We start from the raw sequence: 20,512 nt of genomic DNA on the forward strand, positions 1-20,512 counted from the left end.
AGCAGCTAAGAAATGCCAACTACTTCTTGAATAGATCCCCAAAAGAGTGAAACATTCTAAAAACATCTGCAAAAAGCATTTAGGTTTATTGTTATTAATTGGCAAATAGCCTAAATTAATATATTTTATCCTAATTGAGCTTCTTTGAGCTTCTAATTGAGCTTCTTTGAGCTTCTCTCGTAATTGTTTTACAAAACAAAGTGATTTTAAGTTTTACCAGATACTGTTTCACAGGGATGAACCTTTGGGGATTAATGAAAATCCACAATGATGTGTATTTCTGTCAATTTCAAGATTCAAGGTGTTTATTGTCAAATGTATCATCTTACTCAGCTGTCCCTAGTGCATCCAGATAAGTATTAATACATTCCTAAACAAACATGCTATCATAACCTGATGTAACAGTGCAAGTAATGCAAACAGTGCAGAGAAATGTAAACAGTATTCAAAATTTAAACAGTATTGGTAAAATGTCCAATTTGAAGTTTAGTGCAGCTTTGAATGTGCGACTCACAGGGAACGTAGTTAAGTAATGGATATTATACGTTAAGATAGTCTCATACAAAAATAACAGAAAAAAAGGAAAAACTATAAACACTTCTGTGCAAAAAAAGGGAAATACCAACAGACAACAGCTGTTTATGGCAGTGAGTGTATGGATGAATGACTGAATAAATTAGTGAATTAAGGAATGAATTAAGTTATAGTGCTTTTACAATTATTGCAAAGGTTCTCTCACAGTGGCGTCTTCTCTAACGGAAAAACCTGCTTATTTAAGTACAAGAAATGCTCAAAGAGGAAATAATGTTAACCTTCCAGCTAAAATGAAACAGATCATTTTTTTGAGAAATAGGATACATTTCCGAGGTTGTTGTAACTCGCTTTGGATAAATATGTCAACTCAATGACTGTAATGTAAGGACCTTGGATGATTTTTACTTATGTATTTATTGTATTTATATGTCTTTATTGTACCTTTCTTTTGAAGCTTTCCTTTTTAAACCTTGTGCCAACCCAAAACTCAGGTCCCACCGAGATTTGAACTCGGATCGCTGGATTCAGAGTCCAGAGTGCTAACCATTACACCATGGAACCACACTTGTATGCCAGTTCTCACACAGAATCGGACAGTTAATCACACACACTTTGTATCGAGTTCACCAGAAATACCATTATGTTTTCAGCTCACGACGAAAGATGGGAGTTCGTTCTACCACTGAGCAGCCAAGACCGAGAAGAGTCGAGACCGGTTCAATCAGCAGCCAGGGGCCCTAAGTGATGGGTTGGACAGTCGCACAGAGGTAGCAGATCGGAGGGGACAGGTAGGGACATGTGGCTTGACCATAACCTGGAGATAAGACGGGGCTGTCCCATTCACTGCTCGGTAGGCAAACACCAGGGACTTGATGTGGGCAGCTATTGGGAGCCAGTGTAGGGACATAAGAAGGGGGGTTGTGTTGGAGAATTTGGGAGGTTGAACACCAGACGGGCTACCGCTTTCTGAACACCCAGTTTGAAGGAATTGCATCTTCCTAATGTGGCAGCAGAATCATCGAGCAAGGATTGATTCGACATTGAGAATGTTTTCTCAAAGACAAACATCTGAACATCCATGTACATCATTGTAGTGATCATCAGAAATGTGTTATTGCCAGAAGTGCCATTTAAGTGGGCCTTCAACCAAAACAAGCAACGTCTCATGGTTTTGGTTTTCCCGGAATGTTGTATGGGGGGCCTTCAACCAAAACTCAGGTCCCACCGAGATTTGAACTCGGATCGCTGGATTCAGAGTCCAGAGTGCTAACCATTACACCATGGAACCACACTTGTTCACCGACTCTCACACACAATCCGACACATACACACACAAGCATACACTGGTTTGAGTTCACAAGAAATCGCGTTGAAAGGTATGATGCAACCCTTTGTGAAACACTTATTTACTACAACAAATTTGGCCACATAAATCAAACCAAAGATGGAAAGAAAACAGAAAAAAAGTGTTGTAGTTTCACACCATGGAACCTCCTATGGTTTGGGCTATGGTGGCAAATTTGGGCCAGAGTTGCATAAACTAAAAAAACAATTCTCATAAAGTATGAGACATTAAAAGTTTCAAATTTTGATCTTAACGTAAACATAAAGAAATGAAGTTAGCACTTTTGGCTACAGCAACAACACTAGTGATTGATATTCAGATGCTAGTTTCACATTGATTATTCAGCAATGTGGGCTGCAACTCAGTCCTTCCTGGATTCTGACACGTAATTACTTGACAAAAATATTTGTTGAATATCCAGTTTGAAGGAATCCCATTGTCCTGTCGTGGCTGAATGAAGAGCCAGCAGTCATATGGCAAGCGTTGATTAGACATTTGTTCCAAGACAAACATCTGAACATCCATTTCCATAATTTAAGTAATTGAAAGCAACATCTTATCGTTATTGTTTTCCCAGAATGTCGTGTGAGGGGGGCCTTCGACCAAAACTCAGGTCCCACCGAGATTTGAACTCGGATCGCTGGATTCAGAGTCCAGAGTGCTAACCATTACACCATGGAACCACACTTGTGGGCCAATTCTCATAGAGAATCCGGCACGTACACACACACACACATACACTTTGGTTTGAGTGAACCAGAAATACCATGACGAGGTATGATGCAACATTTTGTTAAACACAGATTTACCACAACAAATCTGACCAACTAAATCAAACCAAAGAGGAAAAGAAACAGAAAAAAGTGTTGTAGTTTCACACCATGGAAACCCCTATGGTTTGAGGTAAATGGTGGCAAATTTGGTCCAGTGTTGTGTAAACTGAAAATAATTTTGTGAAATGTTATGAGATATTAAAAGTTCCAAATTTAGATCTTACTGTAATTTTAAGAAGCTGTTACTTACTGCTTGTTGATGTACAGGTGCTAGTTTCCATGTCAATAACATAGCAATTCGACACAGTGCTTCCTGGATTGATACTTGTTAAGTGTTTACTCAATGTTGTATACATAGATGAGGCAAGCATAGATCCTACAGTTATTTTCTTTCCAAGATCATATGTTTACATGAATGACGATTCGTTTTTGGTTTTCTAGAACACTTGCCTAAAGCCAAGCTCAGGTCCCACCGAGATTTGAACTCGGATCGCTGGATTCAGAGTCCAGAGTGCTAACCATTACACCATGGAACCAGACGCCGTGTCCAATGGTTGGTTTGTCAATAAATCCCTCCAAACGTCACTTTGAATTCAGTTTAGAATCTACTTCTGACCTCAGCAACATGATACCAGGAGAGTGTAGGATCCACAGGCACGAGCTGGAAGCGTGAAGTTAATGGTAAATCATTGTTTTCTAGCTGTGAGAAATTACCCAGCTAAAGATTAGTTCTTCTTCCATGTAATTGCTAACCTTATTTTTACACTTGTCAATTTGTGGGATTATATGTGAGGACGTGCCATTATGGGTTTTCTTAGCAATTACTAGCTGTTGCTATTATGTTCAGACTAAAGATGTATGAGTGGCCCGTCCCCCGAAAACCTCAGGTCCCACCGAGATTTGAACTCGGATCGCTGGATTCAGAGTCCAGAGTGCTAACCATTACACCATGGAACCCCCCTGGCCAGTATGACATATACTTCATGGATTTGAAATTGTCAACAGCTTCATATCTGATTTGAAGGTCAATGTATTTAATCCTTTTTTTAACTTTCAGGCTTTTTTCAAAATTTGGGTCTCGCTGGGGTGTGGCAGCAAATCTGACACGCTTCTATTCCATAAACCTGTTCACACTGTTATTGGGACTGGCTGCTGTACGAAAATGATAATCTGGGACAGAGTTTGCAGTTATAAGTGATGTAGATGTGATGCAGTATAGTATTCATGTGTGCTTGATTATTCCTGATATATCCCTGATCTTGTGTGTGTGTGTGTGTCAGGTTGACCTCTCAGTGTTTCATTTTTTTTTTATCAAAGCAGATGGAGAGCGGAAAGTTATTCATTTAAAAGTATAAGTGTTTACTTACGCACTGCACAATGTGCATATACAGTTGGAAGTAGTTTAAGACGATGAATGGTTTATGCAGTCATGAATAAATTAATCGGCACATGTCAAACATAACTTACTATTGTAGCTATAAGCGGTGCATTGTCTCTTGTAGAATAATATTTGTATTTTTATGCATGTATTTGAATTGTATTATATGTATTTATTTCTGGCCTACATTTAGGAAAAGTGGATGTAGGTTCTTCCACCATTTACATTGATTTTGTCTACTTTGTAAATTTAGAAAATAAACTTTTACATGGGTGTTGGTCTTTTGGTTCCTTCTGCGGGCTTTTCCTGGTAAGATTTAAAAAAAGGAGACGGGGAGAGAAGAGCACAACTCAAAAGAAACTGTATCACTTAACCGTAATTTTTGGTTTTTGTTTGAATAGCGAGCAGTGCTATTACAAGTCGAGGCTTACTTCCACGCATGCGCAGAACTCTGCCGCTATGGCCTCTTCCAGGGAGCTGTTGTTGTATCGGTATGTTTTTATGTTTTTGCACGACGTCTCCCTCAGATAACATACAGTTTTGCGAGAAAACAGCATGATTTATCATAACATAATATAGCCGTACAATCAACCACCGGGGGATTTATATTATTCTGCAAGTGTCGAAAGATTTTTCATGCTAGGCTAATGTGGAGTTAGCAATGTAATGAAGTGGTTGTTTATGTCCATGCACACAGCTTTAATAACAAATGTAAGTCGTTTGAATACACTTAACTAACAAAATGTGACTGTTGTGCCGGTAGTCCAGACCGCATTTTAAATAAGTTTGTGTAAATCCGCAGGCAGAGCCATCTAAATGCACCCTTCTGCGGTTTGCTGATGGATGTCATTGGTTGAACTCAGGTAAGCTAGCGCAGCTATCGGTCACAAGTTGGTCTGCTTCATGTTATGAGCCAAAGCTTTAGGTCATTGAGGCCTCCGCTAAAAGTCAAGAAAGCTAATATCACGTGCATTATTTGGATAACGGTCGTGTTTTCCCAAATCTATCCTTGCATGTCCAGGATGAATGACATGAACCTGAGTCCTGTGGGTATGGACCAGCTCAGTGTGCCTTCAGTGAGTGCCAGCCACCTGGGTCTGCCCACCTCCCCTCCACACAACCCCATCCCCACTCCAGGTATCTCACCATTCTCTAAAAAAAAACTCCAATTATAATACTTTCCCTGCTTGAGGGAACAGTTAGTTGCAACAGCTAGGTTGATCTAGAACTGGGCAAATGCAGGAGGTCAGATTAATGGTTTTTGAAAATGATATATACCGCTTTCAGTTACGAGAAATAACACCAGACAGATTATATCCTCGACTTTTGTGTGGCAGGCATGCCGGTGGCCATCCCAAGCCTCGGACCCTCTCTCGGCTCCCTTCCCTCTGCCCTGTCGCTGATGTTGCCGATGGCGCCTCTGGGGGACAGAGGAGTGATGTGCGGTCTGCCGGAGAGGAACTACTCCTTGCCACCTCCACCGTATCCCCACTTGGAGAGCAGCTACTTCCGACATATACTGCCAGGTGGGGTTCTGTTGATGTGCGAGGTTCGATATTAGTAACGTGGCATGTTTATGAACATTTTTGTTAATCCATTTGTGCTCATTTTCCTCTAATTGTTCTAAGGTATTCTTTCCTATCTGGCTGACCGTCCACCACCTCAATACATTCATCCGAGCAGCCTTAACATGGATGGACCCATGTCTGTGGCCACCAACAATCCTTCAGGACTGGATCCTTATAGTGGGCCTGGAGGTCCATTGGAGCAGGGTCTGGTGCCCATGGACTCCAGACAGGGCCAGGGAGACCTTCACCAGCCTGGTGCCCATGAGCTGGACTCTGCAGGATTGGCCATGGAGTCTCGTGTCAGCAGTCCCATGTCCCCTGACAGGATGGGGGAGGAGCTGGCCACAATGGACGGTGTCGGGGTGGTGGCGGTATCAGACACCCAGCAGCAGCTTGGAGGGGGAAGACAGCCTCAGCCGCACGAGGGCCTCACCGGTGTGGATTCCTCGGGAGGGGTGATGCCCCTCCACGGACCCCCCGTGCTTGAATTACCGGTGGTCATGGAGCCGGATCACATGGGGGGCCGGGTTGGCACCACTGGTGGAGGAGCGGGAGGCCTCGGGGAGCAACTACACTCAAACGGGGAGCTGAACTCTGGTGTTGTGAGTGTGGTCCTGACGGGCTCAATGGCCAGCCAGGGTCAGCTGGGCCCAGTGTCCCTCCATGGGCATTCTGGGATGGGCCTCGAGGCAGTCAACGTCTCCCCAATCACTGCAGAGGTCTCACTGGGTCCAGAAAACAACCTGGTACTGGTCAACTCTAGCCTGCAGTTAGAAGATTCTTCCTCCAACAAGGAGAACATGGTCAATGCTTACAGCATCTGTGAGTGTTGACACTTGTCCCATTATTTGGCTTTTGAGTTAAAAAATTGCGGAAAAGCCCCAAAAAATGTGTGAAACATATCAAGTCCAAACATTTTACGGTGTGATATTTCTTTCATTTCCAGGGTGCACACTGTGTGAGCGCTCCTATACCTCAGACTGTCCGGAGCATGGCCCAGTCACTTTCATCCCCGATACACCAGTCCAAACCCGGGCTCGCCTCTCGGTCCCACGTCCACTCTGCCTGCGCATATCTGTGGCCGATGAGCCTCTCGGTAAGTAAACAAACCTTTTAAGTGGAATTTTTCTGATGGCTCAGGTGGGACAGACCTGATATTTTGGGGATGTCATCAATGCTAGATTCAACTACATCTTGTCCAACTCAGTGACCTCCCTATGAACACGATGAGCCCACTCAGAGTAAAATCACCAGGCTCAGAAACCACCTTTTCCCAGAAGCTGTAAGACTGCTGAACTCGCGCCGTGCTCTGTAGACTCTGTGTGTGTGTGTGCTCTCACACACACACACACTCTGTCGACCTGCACTACAGACACTTTAAACAATCAAGGTGCGATATTTCACTATCATAGGTGCAATAACAATATAAAAATACCCCTTTCCTTTGCAGGTATATGTAGTGCCAACAGGGCTAACTTCAGCCTTACTAAATTGTCGCTCTTACTTGTTACATGTTCACAATTTGCTCTTGTTTTTCTTTTTATTTTTGCTCTTCTTTTTTAAGGTTTTTTTATGGCTTGAACCAGACTTGGGTGCAGATTTTGTACCACATACTATAAGGTGTGCTGGTATGACAATAATAGTTCCTTGAATCCTTGAAGGTCATCCTGGATCCAAAATACACTTTCTGTAACATTGCTTTTTATTTTATAACAGTATCTAATTCTTATTCCACATATCACTTTGGGAAAACGTATGCTCTTAGAGTTTAACAAAAATATGATTAAGGAAAGACACTCATTGAACCCCGGGAATATGAAAATCAAGCTGATATAATTAATCCAAATTCCTGCTCATCAATGAAAGACATAAAGCAAACAGTGATGCAAGTAATTATATGCGAATGGCCTCTTGCAGGAATCTTTGCTCGGGACGTAATTCCTCCCAGGACGTGTTTTGGACCCATGGTCGGCCAGCACTGCAGCAATGTAGATCTCTCTGACTGGCCAGAAAAGGACACCCCTCAAATATGGAAGGTCAGTGCAGCAGCCCCAGTCAGACCAAAGGTTGATCATAGTAATTACATTGTATTGATGATTTGCTCAATATGATTCAGACGATTCAGACAGAAGAACTGATGTCTTTTCCCTGGACTGGTGGCCAATCAATCACAGGGTTTATGGACAATCTAGAATCTTCAATTTCCCCGTCTCTTGTTTTAGGACTACAATGCAATGCAGACACAGAGAGAACATATGAACTCCACACAAAAAGGGCTCAGTTATGATGGTAGCTGGAACGTTGCTGCTACGTTTAGTTTTTTTTTTTTTCTGTGAAAAACACAAATAGCGCTTGCTGTGTCAGTTCCCCAATCAGCTGTGATGGCTGAAAAAAAAATGGCATTGCAGCTCTGCAACTCACCAGAGTTCAATGCTGGGAAGTTACAACACATTTCCGGTCTCCAATATTTGACGCATTCCTGCTTTGTATTTGTAGATAATGTCTCCTTAACTCAACTGTTTGTTAAATGACTGTTATTCCTTGTTAATTCCTGGATAAGAAAGTTAACAGAGGGACGGATATCCTGTGAACTTTGCCTCCAATAGCTTGACGTCACTTGAGTGACTTGATTGAAATCTTAATGTTCAGAATGTGAGATCCCTGTTGTCACCCCTCCAACCTTTGTCCCTTGTCTGGCTATTTAGTTATTTGATGTTTTTTACCAATATACCCCCATCCTGCTCTCTGATTCACTGTAGACACTGGGCACACCCCAGTAACCATGTGTGAAGTTTTAAAGTGACCACACAATCACTGTAAAACCATGCTAAGCTGGTAAACCTATTTCTGTCATAGATGTACCACAACAACGTGCTTGAGTTCTACATTGTGACAACGGATGAGAATGAATGCAACTGGATGATGTTTGTCCACAAGGCAAGGTATGAATGAAGACAAGTGTGATTGTTTATCTTTGAGCTTCCCAAACATACAGCTATAAAATGCTGTACGAGTTAAACACTAACAAACACATTTGTTATCATCAGGGACTTCTGAGTTTCCTCCAAATATGACTATGATATAGCAGTCAACTGTTGGGAACAATTGTAAACACCAAACATTAGTCCTACTTGTGAAGTACTAGTCAAGAACACGTTGACACAAGATATAGTTTGTGGTAAACTTTGTGTTTTTAGGACCCGTGAAGAACAGAACCTGGTGGCTTACCCTTCTAATGGAAAACTGTTCTTCTGTACAACCATGGAGATCCATCCGGATCAGGAGCTGCTTTTCTACTACAGCAGAGACTACTGCAGACTGATGGGTACAAACACCTTAAGCTTTATGACTGTTAAATTGAACACCAACTCATTGCTGGGTAAAATTGATGTCTCTATGTCTCCGCCTACTTCTGTACAGGTGTTCCTCAGTTACCTGAGGGTCAGATCTGCCAATGTGGCAAAGAATGCTCGTCCTTTTCTGAGCTCAAGTCCCATCTTAATAGTCATAACAGTAACCACGGCCACAACCCGCCGCCACACAACCACAGCCCGTCGCAGCAAGACCACTCGTTGCAGCAACAACAGCAGCCACACCAGCAGCAGCAGCAGCCGCAGGAGCAGCAACCGCACCAACATACCCAGCAAGAGGAGAAGCTGACCAATGGGACTTCAAGTTCTTCTTCGTCACCGTGGCCCTGCCACCCCCACGCCGCAGCTCAGACCAACAGCGACGGCAGGGGCAATGCTAACAAGGAAACAAATAACACTACCTCCAGGACACACATAAAAGGTCAAGGACACGTGCGGGAGAAGAAATTCAAGTGCAGCATGTGTTCTCGAGCGTTTACCACGTCGACAAAGCTCAACGTGCACTTCATGGGCCACGTAGGAATGAAGCCTCACAAGTGTGAATACTGCAGCAAGGCTTTCAGCGACCCCAGCAATCTCAGGATGCACCTCAAGATCCACACAGGTTTGTAGAACATTGTACACTATTACAATTTAGCGACAAGAAGTTAGGCTGCTGTCCCGTCTTATTTGACCTGACCCGACCTCCAAACCATAATTACCATTATTTTACAGGACATTGTCTCAAGCCTGTTGGATATGCAGAACTGCGGCAACTATTGAGGGATAAAGTTCATGAGTCATACAATGAAGTTATGGGAAAGAGTAGTGGAAACTAGACTGAGAGCAGAAGGCAGCATTTGTTAACAGCAGTATGGCTTCATGCCTAGAAAGAGTACTACAGATGCAGTATTTGCTTTGAGAATGCTCATAGAAAAGTACAGAGAAGGCCAGCTTGAGCTGCATTTCGTTTTTGTAGACCTAGAAAAAGCAAGAGAAGAACTCTGGTATTGTATGAGGAATGAGTGGAGTGGCAGAGAATTATGTTAGACTGGTGCAGGACATGTATGCTAGCTGTGAGACAGTAGTGCAGTGTGCTATAGGGGTAACAGAGAAGTTGAAGGTGGAGGTGGGACTCCATCAGAGATCAGCTCTGAGCCCCCTCTTGTTTGTAGTGGTGATGGACAGGCTGACAGGCGAGGTTAGACAGGAATCCCCATGGACCATGATGTATGCAGATGACATTGTGATCTGTAGTGAGAGCAGATAACAGGTTGAGGAAAATCTAAAGAGGTGGCGGTATGCGCTGGAAAGGAGAGGAATGCAGGTTAGTCGCGGCAAGACAGACTATATGTGTGTGAATGAGGGGAACCCGGGTGGAACGGTGAGGCTACAGGGAGTGGAGATCAAGAAGTTGGAGGATTTCAGGTACTTGGGGTCAACAGTCCAGAGCAGCAGAGAGTGTGGAAAAGAGTTGAAGAGACAGGTTCAAACAGGTTGGAATGGGCGGAGAAAAGTGTCAGGGGTACTATGTGATAGAAGACTGTCAGCCAGAATGAACGGAAAGGTGTGCAAGACAGTGGTGAGACTAGTGATGCTGTATGGCCTAGAAACCGTTACAATGACATAGAGACAGGGGGCAGAGCTAGAGGTCTCAGAGATGAAGATGCTAAGGCTCTCTTTAGGAGTAACCAGGATGGATAGGATCAAGAATGATCAGAGGAACAGCACATGTTAGATAGTTTGGAGAGAAGGTCAGAGAAGCCCGACTGAAATTATTTGGTCATGTACAGTGGATGGATAGTGAATATAATGTGAGAAGGATGCTGGAATTGGAGCTGCCAGGCAGGAAATCTTGAGGAAGAGCAAGGAAAAGATTTATGGACATAGTGGAAGAAGATATGGAAGTATCTGGTGTGAGAGAGGAGGATACAGAGAATTGGGTTAGGTGGAGAGGGTTCATTCACTGTGGCGCCCCTGAAGGGAAAAGCCGAAAGGAGATGATTGTCTTAAACCTGTTACGCATGCATCCATTACCCAATATTTTTTTCTCTCACCAGGTCAGAAGAACTACAGGTGCACAGTTTGTGAAAAGTCATTCACCCAGAAGTCCCACGTGGCGTCACACATGCTCATCCACACTGGCACTGAAAAGCTGAAATGTGACCTCTGTGACCGAGCCTTCATCAGAAAACACGACCTGAAGCAGCATATGTTCTCCCACACGCAGTACGTCACCCCATTGGTTTATATCTTATTTAATGATGCGAATAAATTAGATGTTTCAAAAGTCTGCACGTTGAAACAATACTGGTTTGTTATGGCACTGACCACAATATCTGTCTAATTACCATTGTTTTTTTCTTTCTTCCCACTCTTTTGTCTTCAATCTTGGGTTATTTCATCACTAATGCAGTGAACGCCGAATTCAGTGTCCGAAGTGCAATAAACATTTCCTCAAGACCAACCACCTGAAAAAGCACATGAACTCTCATGAGGGTCGGAGGGACTTTGTCTGTGAGAAATGTCACAAAGCTTTCCTCACCAAGTACCACCTAACCCGTCACCTCAAGATATGTAAAGGGCCAAAGATGGAGCGACCGTCCCGCAAGGAGCAAGAAGCAGGCGAGGACGAAGAGGATGAGGACAATGGCAGGGTAAGGGGGGGCGGACAGAGACTGGTGGATTCTGCCAGCAACGAAGACTGTGGCCTCGATGTTGGAGACTACAACTCTGAGAAATCACTTTCACCTTCTCACTGAGAAAACTCTCTTTTTCCTTACCCGTGTACTAATCCAGTCTCTTGACTGTTGCCAGATGTCAGTCACTCTGTCAAAGTGTTGTTTCAACATTGTTGGTGATTTTTATTTTCCAGAATTCGGCACTTGTTCAAAATGTCATTTGCATTGGGGTTGCTGCTAACATAATCATTGTCATTTCGGAATCCAAGTTATAAACATCAGACTAATAGTTTGTTTTTTTTCTCTCAGGCCTTTGACGTTTTAGTTCATGGAGTACATATAAGCTATCATTTATTCATTGTTATACTTTTTTTCCCGTCACGTGGTGCTGCTTTTTTTGTCATAATTACATATCTATTTGCCTCTTCCTCATGTCTTATGTGCCGTTAGGCCTGTGCATTTGTTCTTTATTTATTTCAAGACTTTTTGTATTTAAATTGTCTTTTAACTGACTCTTGAAAATGGTACTGGGCATTATGGTCTTATACCTCAGCAGCTGAGTGTTAAATTTGTATTAAATCATCATTGCAACACACTGTCTGTTGAATAATGATTAAAAAGTAATAATTCATACCACTGATGTGGTATTCAACTTGAAGAGCAATCATTTAGGTTTGCTATGTCTTAAAAGCCAAGGAATAAAGAAAGGATGCAGTTTTGCAGAGTGGCAAACAACCTTGTCCTGTGTGGGAGTGATATTATGTAGTTTATAATGTTATCACAATCTCAAGAGCTCTTTTAAACTCTGGGTTGAGCATTTCACACAATTTCCTCAGTGGTTAATACAGAGCCTCGGTGGGATGCAAAACAGTATGTCTTTGTTATGTTTTTTTTAACTGTATCTGGCGAAAGATAGCAGCTGGGAAGAGTTAAATACAACTGGATGGATTCCATGTATGGTAAGCATTTACCTCTCACTGTCAATCAGCTTAGTCCGAGATATGTAGGGTATAGCACTTATTTATCCCTATACAACCCCTCACTTTGGGAACCCCTGGGTTAGAGTTCAAACACCCGTTTTACTGTTTACCTCTACTTTGAATGCACAAAATGCAAAAAAAAAAAAAAAAAAAACCTGATAGCTTTACTATCTGGTCATGTGAATATTTCACTGTACTACACTCGTCCACTGTTGCACCAATTAATACGTCAACAGATCCAAGTTTCTGCAAAGCTTTTACTGCACAGCAAACAGCGAAATTCTTCAATGACAGTCAATGCACTGACAGTAAGCTAACCGAGCGTTTTAACGATCTGTTAGAAATAATCTGATGAAGATTTATTACCTACTAGCATTAAAAGTTGGAATACAAAAGAATAATAATGAAAGTTAGACTTTGTCTTTGATTTTGAAAAACAGATTTGGACGCCCTGCGTGCTGTGAAACGGAAGTACGAAGCAATAACTTCCGGTACAAATACGAATCATGCAGCGGCGCAGTTGTCATTCACTTTAACGCGGTACGAAGGATTTAAGTTCGTTTCACGCTGTATTTCGCAATTTTTTGGGCTGTGTCCCGCTACAACGTGCTTTCGGCTGATTATCAACCAAATCGAATTTTAATTCAACACAGAATTTTGAAGGCTCTAGCTTTTTCTTTATATTTTACCTTGCTAACTTTAGCTCAGCGCTTTAGCTATCAGGCGGTCAGCTATCATTCGCACAACAGCTATTGTACCAGCTTTTCCTGAACACTTGACGTTTCGCGATGAGCTAGCATGGCTTCATCCACTTATTGGCTCTGAGTTTTTTAAAGGCTATGTTTAACCACGGTTTCGTTAACATAGCCATTCCCCCCGTCCCTTTCCAGCCTGAACAAGCCAGAGAGCAATGTTCACCCCAGCGAAGGACGGGATGCCCAACATGATTGACAAGGCGTTGAGGATGCGGAGGGAGGAACAGGCTCGCCAGGTGGTCCTTGCCTGGGCTGTTCTCAACGTATCCCTCGCTGGCATGATTTACACTGAAATGTGAGTTGCTTAAGGATGTGGGCTTTGCTGTGTCATATTTCTTTTATGTCCAAGTGCCTGTTGCATTTCTTGATCTGGTTATCTTCTTTTACTATTCCCTTGAAAGGTCTGGGAAATTGCTGAGTCGTTACTATAACATCACCTACTGGCCTATTTGGTACATAGGTGAGGTTGAATTGCACATTTATTTGTATGTAAATGTTATTGTAGCTTGGACATGAAACCCAATTAGCTCAGTTTGCAAACAATTTACATCCAAGTTGAACTTGAGTTGTCACTATCACATTTTGATGCTCTTCATTGTTTTTCTTTACAGAGCTAGCACTAGCTTCTCTCTTTAGCCTCAATGCTCTTTTTGACTTCTGGAAGTATTTCAAGTACACAATGGCGCCTTCTACCATCGCTGTATCTCCTCAACAGCATCAGCTCCTTGGTCTCAGAAACACAAGTAAATTTGATGAATATGCATTATTCTCTCCTATTATTCTGTGTGGGTTCCTCTTGCTCTTTATATTCTAATTACTATCGCTCAATGTCTGTCCCTGTAAAGGCATTCAGGCTTCTCCCCCCTCAAAGCCCGAAAAGAAGGAGGTGCCTGCTCCAGCACAGTCATCTCCGCTGCAGGGCCAGAGTGTTTTGAGTTTTAGCCCCTCTCGTCCAGCCACCACCAGCCCCAAGTTTTCCCCCAGTTGTGTACCAGGTTACAGCCCTTCTCTCAGTAACCCATCAACCCCAAGCAGTGCAGGTGGACCATACTCCCCCTCAATGGCTTTTGGAAAGGTATGTTTATTTCAACATTAATTAAGCCTGACTGCCATATCCTCATACAACGCTAATCCAATAGTTTTGATATGTTGTCATCCATTTTAATTTTAAATCAATAACTCAAATGTAATCAAAATCACATAATTATTCTCCTAAATCTCGGCAAAAGAAAACTGACAAGGTCTTAATTTTCTTTTGAAATTTTATGGTATCTTTTGCAACAGACTGACTTCAAGTGCATGGGGAAATGCTAGCAGACACTGAGAACTGAGAAGTTAGTTAAGAATAAGTAATATCTGACCTAAAACTGAGTATTACTTTAAAATTTGTTTTTAAAAAAGCCCTGAAAATATTTCCCTACAAATTTACAAGATATACCATAAGTGGAAAAGTATCAAGAAGTTTTGAGTGCAAAAAGTAGTGACATTGCCTAAAAATCAGCCAAAACTATAAAAAATGAGAAGCAAAACATTTTCCTGATAATTTACTCTATAGCTTTTCAAAGTCTTTGTTTGTATTTCAAAACACTTTTGAACAGTAAAAAATATTTTGTCTATCACTTATTACAGTGTTGCTCTTTACTGTAAACAGTGCATTTTCCCCCAAATCTCACAAACAAAACTTTGAAATGAGCAGACGCTACATGTCTTGAGTTATTTCTCCTTGGTGTATGTGTTTTCTCCGTATTTCAGGTGTTGAACTACAGCCCCTCCCCTGGCTCCTCTCCCTATTCAAGCAGCACTGGACCAACAGAAGGCTCCTGTTTGAGAGCTCGATACCGCACCTCCCCCTCGGTGTTTAACTCCCCTGGAAGTAAGGAGGACTACATGGAAGATCTGAAAAGCCTAGAAAGGTTCCTTCGCACTGAGGAGGAGAAACTTCACCGCAGCCAGCTTGGTATGAGTCACTTCTGTTACTACTGTTGAACAGTAGTTAGTACTATTAGTACTGTTTGATAATTGATTTATGATGTCAGGTTGAGTTGTAAATATCATAGAAATGATCAGTCCCAAAAAGGGATTGTCACAATTATTTCTATAGCCCAAAAAATGTTTGCCTTGGAAAGTGAAAAAAATCCAATCCTTAAGATAGCACAATTAATTGATTTTCTGTGCAGGGAGTCCAGAATCTGTGTCTCCAACTCACAGTCCAACATTTTGGAACTATAATCGCTCCATGGGGGATTATGCTCAAAGTCTGAGGAAGTTCCTGTACCAGCCAGCCTGCCGGTCCCAAGCCCCGTCGGCCCACAAGGATGAGACTGACCTGGGCTCCAAACAAGCTGCAGAGGAGGTCTGGAAATTCTTTCATACAATGTGTTACTAAGTGCCCCATTACACTTGTTAATGGACAAGTAGGATTTCTAATTGGCATCAAATGGTGTTGATCCCTTCCTCTTAAGCAGGTGTGGGCCAGAATCACAACCAGTCGCCATGTCGTGGACTGCATTGACAGCTGGACAGCAAAGCTTAGAAATGTGAGTCGAAAGATACCCTATGTACTTCCTCAATTATTTGTTGCTGATTATCATGAAAACTACCATCTACATTAATTTGAGTTACAAAATGCCTTCAAAACACTTACACAATTTGTATTTCTTGCAGTGGATCAGTGATACCATCTTGGTTCCGTTGGTTAAGGAAATAGACTCTGTTAACAACCAGCTGAGGAGGATGGGCTGCCCAGAGCTGCAGATAGGAGGTGAACTTTCAACTTTCTGGGGGGGGGGGGACAATTCATCAGCTTTCAGAAAATCAGTCATTCAGAATTGTGGTTTTCAATGTGGTTAATATAAATCTCAATGCTCACGCCCCAATGCCTCTCTCTCGCAGAGGCCAGCATCAGCAGTCTCAAACAGGCAGCAGTGATGAAAGCATCTTCAATCCCCAGTATGAACTCCATCGTCCAGTACTTAGACATAACGCCCAACCAGGAATATTTAGTGGATCGGGTTAAAGGTATGTTCAACGCCACACCGCGGTCAGAATATACTCTTAATAGAGACACCTAATGCAAAACAAATTGTCTATACGTTTCACTTTTATGTGCATTGTGAATAGAGTTGGCACATAGTGGCTGCATGAGCTCCTTCCGCTGGAATGCTGGTGGGGATCTGAAGAACAGGAAATGGGACACAGACCTACCCACTGACTGTGCTGTAAGTCTGAAAACACACAATTTGAACTTTTCAATTTAGGGCAATTCACCTTTGCTGAGTGTTCTCAATGCTGCAGACAATATAAAAGTGATACAAAAACTCTTGAACAGCTATAAATACTTGGAAGCAGGGTTGCATAGCTGAGTCATATTCAGGCTATTTGGGTGTAGAATATTGTGGTTGGTGCTGGTTGTTTTTGAAAGACTGGTTGAGGCAAACTATCCCAACACATATCTAACAACTGTTTGGGTTTATTAGCAGAGTAACAATAGTGTTGGTATTAATGTTTTTAATGTGCACAACAAGCCACACTGACCAGTTAACATAGACAGTTTAATGAGTTTGAATTGTATTATGATGTTTACTTTTTATCTAATAATGATAATAATACTAATAATAATTTTAATATCCCCCTTTGCTATGAAAAATTTCTGCACAGATATTAGAATCGTGAACTCTTAGACTGAGTTACATGATAGATCGCCCTATTGCCTACAAAATATTCCTATCCCTTTCCACTTTGTCAAGTTGACACCTTGCTCCCATTATGCGCATTTGATTTGCCAAGGATAATAAAATATTCTTAAGGATCTTAAAAGACATTAATATGATTTAACAAAGTGCAGAATCCCTCGCGTACATTTAAGAAAGGGCACTTTTCTATCTAAAAAAAACATTGTCTGATACTTCTGTGGACTCACGATGCTTGTCGAGCTATTTGTGACTTATTAGAAAAAAAACACTTGAACCACACCTGAATTAACGTCAGTATTGCAAATCAGTCTTAATACTTTTCTTTTCAAATAAAACATGTTTTACATTAAGTAAGCCTTCATCATTCCTGCTCACAGAGCCTCCGGGGTAAATCCGATCCCCTGGCACACACAATTGAGAACAGCCTACTCATGCCTGCATTAATTATTATTGAACAATACTTTTTTGAAATTTGCCTATGAGTTTCTCAGAGCTGTCTGCAATGCAAAGCAAATGTACATAATCAGACTGGTGGATTATGTTTTTCTCACACCCTCAAAAGACAGTTGACTTATTGTCTGTCCCTCCAGGTCCTCATGCATGTGTTCTGTACATACTTGGACTCCAGACTGCCCCCCCATCCCAAGTACCCAGATGGGAAGACTTTCACTGCACAGCACTTCAGTCACACCCCAGACAAACCCGGTAAGTGAACACATACACATGAGCAAAGATGCATACTTGCACCATCGAGTTTCTTTTCAATTATTTTTACATTGCCTCTCCTAGATGTGACCAAGGAGAACCTCCTCTGCATCCACCAGAGCAGCACCACACCCCCTCATTATCAGCTCATCTATCAGGGTCACATCTACAGTCTACCAAAGGTGACAGTGTTTTTTTTTTTTCGCTTCTGTTTTGGTTTCTATTAGCTGACGGAAGAGACAGCCTAAAATGAGCGAAGATTTAATCTTTGACGATTTAGTTGCCAAGTATGCAAGTTTTCCACATGTTACAGCCAAGTCGACGGGACACACAATAAATTGTTCCAGTGAATTTGGTTTTGATAAATATGGCTATGCAATCTATCGTTGTTTGAAATGGCTTTCTCTGATCCAGTGCTTAACATAGGTTGATTGAGGGATATCATCCATTACACTTTATATGGATTTGAAAATTGTAAAAAAAATTATTTTGTCTGTCTTAATCTATTTTTTTCATTTTTTTTTTATTTATTTTTATTCAACCTTTACTTAACCAGGAAAAAAGTCCCGTTGAGATTAAATACCTCTTTTACAAGGGAGTCCTGGCCAAGAGGCAGCAATAAGTTACAGACAGACAATATTACAAACAGTTAAAAGGAACAATTACAGCTTAACAAGTTGACCTCTTGTGTTTTGAGTCTGGTTTTAAAACCATTAAGTGAGATAAAATTAGTGAGTTTCCAGTCTTTTTGAAGTAAGTTTCATGCAGTGGGGGCAGCATATGCAAAAGCCCTTTTCTCTAGTTCTGTGCTGGCAAAAGGGACATAGAGCAACATTTGATCATTTGATCATAGCGGGTAAGAATCAACAGTACGCCTCGTGACTAAGTCACAGGTGTCGGAGGGCAGCAGGCTGAGCATGGCCTTATAAATAAAAGTGTACATATTGTAATAAAAGTGTCATATTTTGTTTTTACATGTTACCCTACTCCGAACTGAATTTCCCTTTAGAGATAAATATTTCAGTAAAAAGCAGCCAAGAATGTCTTTCTCTTTGAGTCAGTGTTTTCAATGTCTGCTACGAATCTTCTGTTACAGGGTCGGAACAACCTGTTCCACACAATCCTTATGTTCCTTTATGTCATTAAGACAAAGGAGGCAGGGATGCTTGGGTGAGTACTGCTTTAGAGTCTGCATTTATAGGCTTAAAAATCTTTTTTTTTTTTTTTTTTTTTTTTTTCAAATTAAAAAATGCTTCTTCAGAGGCAAATAAATTTAAAAAATGAATGCTCAATTTGAAGATTTTTGTGTCTTTCTTTCTTTCCAGGAGAGTAAATCTTGGCCTCTCTGGTGTGAATATTCTATGGATATTCGAAGGCTGATGCACTGGATTTCATCACCAGCGAAACAGAAAGTGACATGGATTTCTGGTCCTGTGTGTGACTGACTCCACACCTTGAAAGATCACCTCTTCTAAGGACTGCTCTTTCCAGAGCACACCAGGATAAAACTTGAAAGACATCAAATGCATGGAGTTGGACATTAAAACAACTTAAAATGCAAATTTAATAGCAAACAGTGTGGTCAGGGATATTCTAAAAACATCTTTGTATCACTCCAGGGGGCTCATAAAATGTCACCGTATTTTAGAGTTAATTTAGTCACCTAATTTTGTATTCTGAGAATGTATCAGCATGACAGCCTTGAAAATGACTGACCTCAGAGTTACGGGCTGGGTGTTCAAGGGCTTGAACTACTTTGCTTGAATGTAAATACAGTATGTGTGAGCTTGCCATTTGTTTTAGTGACATTATGAATATTGTCCCCATTCTGAATTTAGTAAGTGCACCAAAGGAGATGCTCTTGGCGTGTGTGTGATTTCAGTTGCTGACATGTTACTTCTATAATTGAGCAATTTTAAAGACACTTTTTCATATTAACAAGGTGGAAGTTGTGTTTATTCTTTGGATATGCATAGGAGCACAAAGGAAAAGCTCTCAAATTGACAGCGTGAATAAGTATATTTTTACAAAACAACTTTAAAAACGAGCTTTTTTTCAATCAATCTGACTTATTTGTAGTTTGAAACTGATGTGAATTGACATCGAATTAAATATTGTCATAAAAAGTATCGTGCCCCTTCGCTTTCCCACTTTCCTGGAAATATTATTCTATCAGAAGTAGCAACTAGATGGCGATGTTGTTCACGTGTAAGGAATGACCTTACTATGGTCCCGTTTTTTCTCTACGAGTCGTACATGCTTGCATATGGACGGGAGGGCTGTGTAATGTGATGCATTATCTTGTCCGCCTATATCAGGTGAGTTGCTTGGAGCGCAACACAGTACAGGGAAAAATACACATTAATAAACATTTTATACGATCACCTGGAATAAACGTATGCAGAAGGCATTATAATATGTCCATGTTCCACTAATCCTGTGTCATAAAGCTCAGGTTTCTACCTCCCTGTGATATGAATAAACAGCAAAAAAAGAATGCAAGGACCAATATGCGGCATCAGTCGCTTTGTTTTGTAGTTTCTCGTCGTCCTTCTGCTTTGCGCACATCATTTCCCATGATGCATTTGGCACTTCGGTTTTCCTGCTGGGAAATGTAGTCATTTTCATTGTTACTCCTGTCTCAATTTTAGTAGCTCAAAGGGTGATCACCTGTTTATGCGTGTTAATTTCTTCTCTGTTGACTGCCACATTTAAAAATATCAGGGTTTTGTTTGTTGCTGTCAGAGGAGG

General features: G+C 41.5%; 2 protein-coding genes and 5 non-coding genes across 8 annotated transcripts; 2 read left to right on the forward strand and 5 right to left on the reverse strand.

The window, feature by feature from the left end:
* Positions 1-1,023: 1,023 nt before the first annotated feature.
* Positions 1,024-1,095, reverse strand: trnaq-cug (transfer RNA glutamine (anticodon CUG)). The gene has a single exon. It is a non-coding gene; the product is annotated as a tRNA-Gln (tRNA).
* Positions 1,096-1,750: 655 nt separating this feature from the next.
* Positions 1,751-1,822, reverse strand: trnaq-cug (transfer RNA glutamine (anticodon CUG)). The gene has a single exon. It is a non-coding gene; the product is annotated as a tRNA-Gln (tRNA).
* Positions 1,823-2,490: 668 nt separating this feature from the next.
* On the reverse strand, positions 2,491-2,562 carry trnaq-cug (transfer RNA glutamine (anticodon CUG)). Its single transcript has one exon. It is a non-coding gene; the product is annotated as a tRNA-Gln (tRNA).
* Positions 2,563-3,116: 554 nt separating this feature from the next.
* Positions 3,117-3,188, reverse strand: trnaq-cug (transfer RNA glutamine (anticodon CUG)). The gene has a single exon. It is a non-coding gene; the product is annotated as a tRNA-Gln (tRNA).
* A 349-nt stretch (positions 3,189-3,537) lies between these two features.
* trnaq-cug (transfer RNA glutamine (anticodon CUG)) lies at positions 3,538-3,609 on the reverse strand. The gene has a single exon. It is a non-coding gene; the product is annotated as a tRNA-Gln (tRNA).
* An 862-nt stretch (positions 3,610-4,471) lies between these two features.
* Positions 4,472-12,224, forward strand: prdm4 (PR domain containing 4). Of its 2 annotated transcripts, none has more exons than XM_086146169.1 (12): positions 4,472-4,521; positions 4,833-4,893; positions 5,052-5,167; positions 5,368-5,556; positions 5,659-6,420; positions 6,545-6,694; positions 7,516-7,634; positions 8,455-8,540; positions 8,796-8,923; positions 9,019-9,573; positions 11,009-11,177; positions 11,365-12,224. In XM_086146169.1, exons 2-12 carry the CDS (start codon positions 4,874-4,876, stop codon positions 11,708-11,710), a joined length of 2,640 nt encoding a protein of 879 aa, XP_086002295.1. In that variant the 5' UTR covers positions 4,472-4,521; positions 4,833-4,873; the 3' UTR covers positions 11,711-12,224. The 2 variants fall into 2 exon arrangements, with proteins under 2 accessions (XP_086002295.1, XP_086002296.1); XM_086146170.1 differs by lacking the exon at positions 4,472-4,521 and adding an exon at positions 4,659-4,741.
* An 875-nt stretch (positions 12,225-13,099) lies between these two features.
* tmem209 (transmembrane protein 209) lies at positions 13,100-19,887 on the forward strand. Its single transcript, XM_086147050.1, has 15 exons — positions 13,100-13,149; positions 13,500-13,659; positions 13,766-13,824; positions 13,976-14,107; positions 14,210-14,439; positions 15,117-15,321; positions 15,542-15,717; positions 15,830-15,901; positions 16,029-16,125; positions 16,257-16,382; positions 16,485-16,582; positions 17,647-17,761; positions 17,846-17,943; positions 18,858-18,931; positions 19,087-19,887. Exons 2-15 carry the CDS (start codon positions 13,520-13,522, stop codon positions 19,139-19,141), a joined length of 1,677 nt encoding a protein of 558 aa, XP_086003176.1. The 5' UTR covers positions 13,100-13,149; positions 13,500-13,519; the 3' UTR covers positions 19,142-19,887.
* Positions 19,888-20,512: the final 625 nt, after the last annotated feature.

The sequence above is a fragment of the Fistularia commersonii genome, chromosome 5 (genome assembly GCF_037954325.1).
Source record: "Fistularia commersonii isolate RoL2024-O1a breed Wild chromosome 5, RoL_Fcom_v1.0, whole genome shotgun sequence".
NCBI lineage: Eukaryota > Metazoa > Chordata > Actinopteri > Syngnathiformes > Fistulariidae > Fistularia > Fistularia commersonii.

Bases quoted from the DNA above. Each gene is read 5' to 3' on its own strand.
- tmem209 (XM_086147050.1), top strand. From the start codon at position 13,520: ATGTTCACCCCAGCGAAGGACGGGATGCCCAACATGATTGACAAGGCG. The intron at 15,718-15,829 runs GTCTGGAAATTC...CCTCTTAAGCAG, and splicing joins CCAAACAAGCTGCAGAGGAG to GTGTGGGCCAGAATCACAAC. The intron at 16,383-16,484 runs GTATGTTCAACG...CATTGTGAATAG, and splicing joins TTTAGTGGATCGGGTTAAAG to AGTTGGCACATAGTGGCTGC.
- prdm4 (XM_086146169.1), top strand. From the start codon at position 4,874: ATGTCATTGGTTGAACTCAG. The intron at 6,695-7,515 runs GTAAGTAAACAA...GGCCTCTTGCAG, and splicing joins TGTGGCCGATGAGCCTCTCG to GAATCTTTGCTCGGGACGTA. The intron at 8,541-8,795 runs GTATGAATGAAG...TTGTGTTTTTAG, and splicing joins ATGTTTGTCCACAAGGCAAG to GACCCGTGAAGAACAGAACC.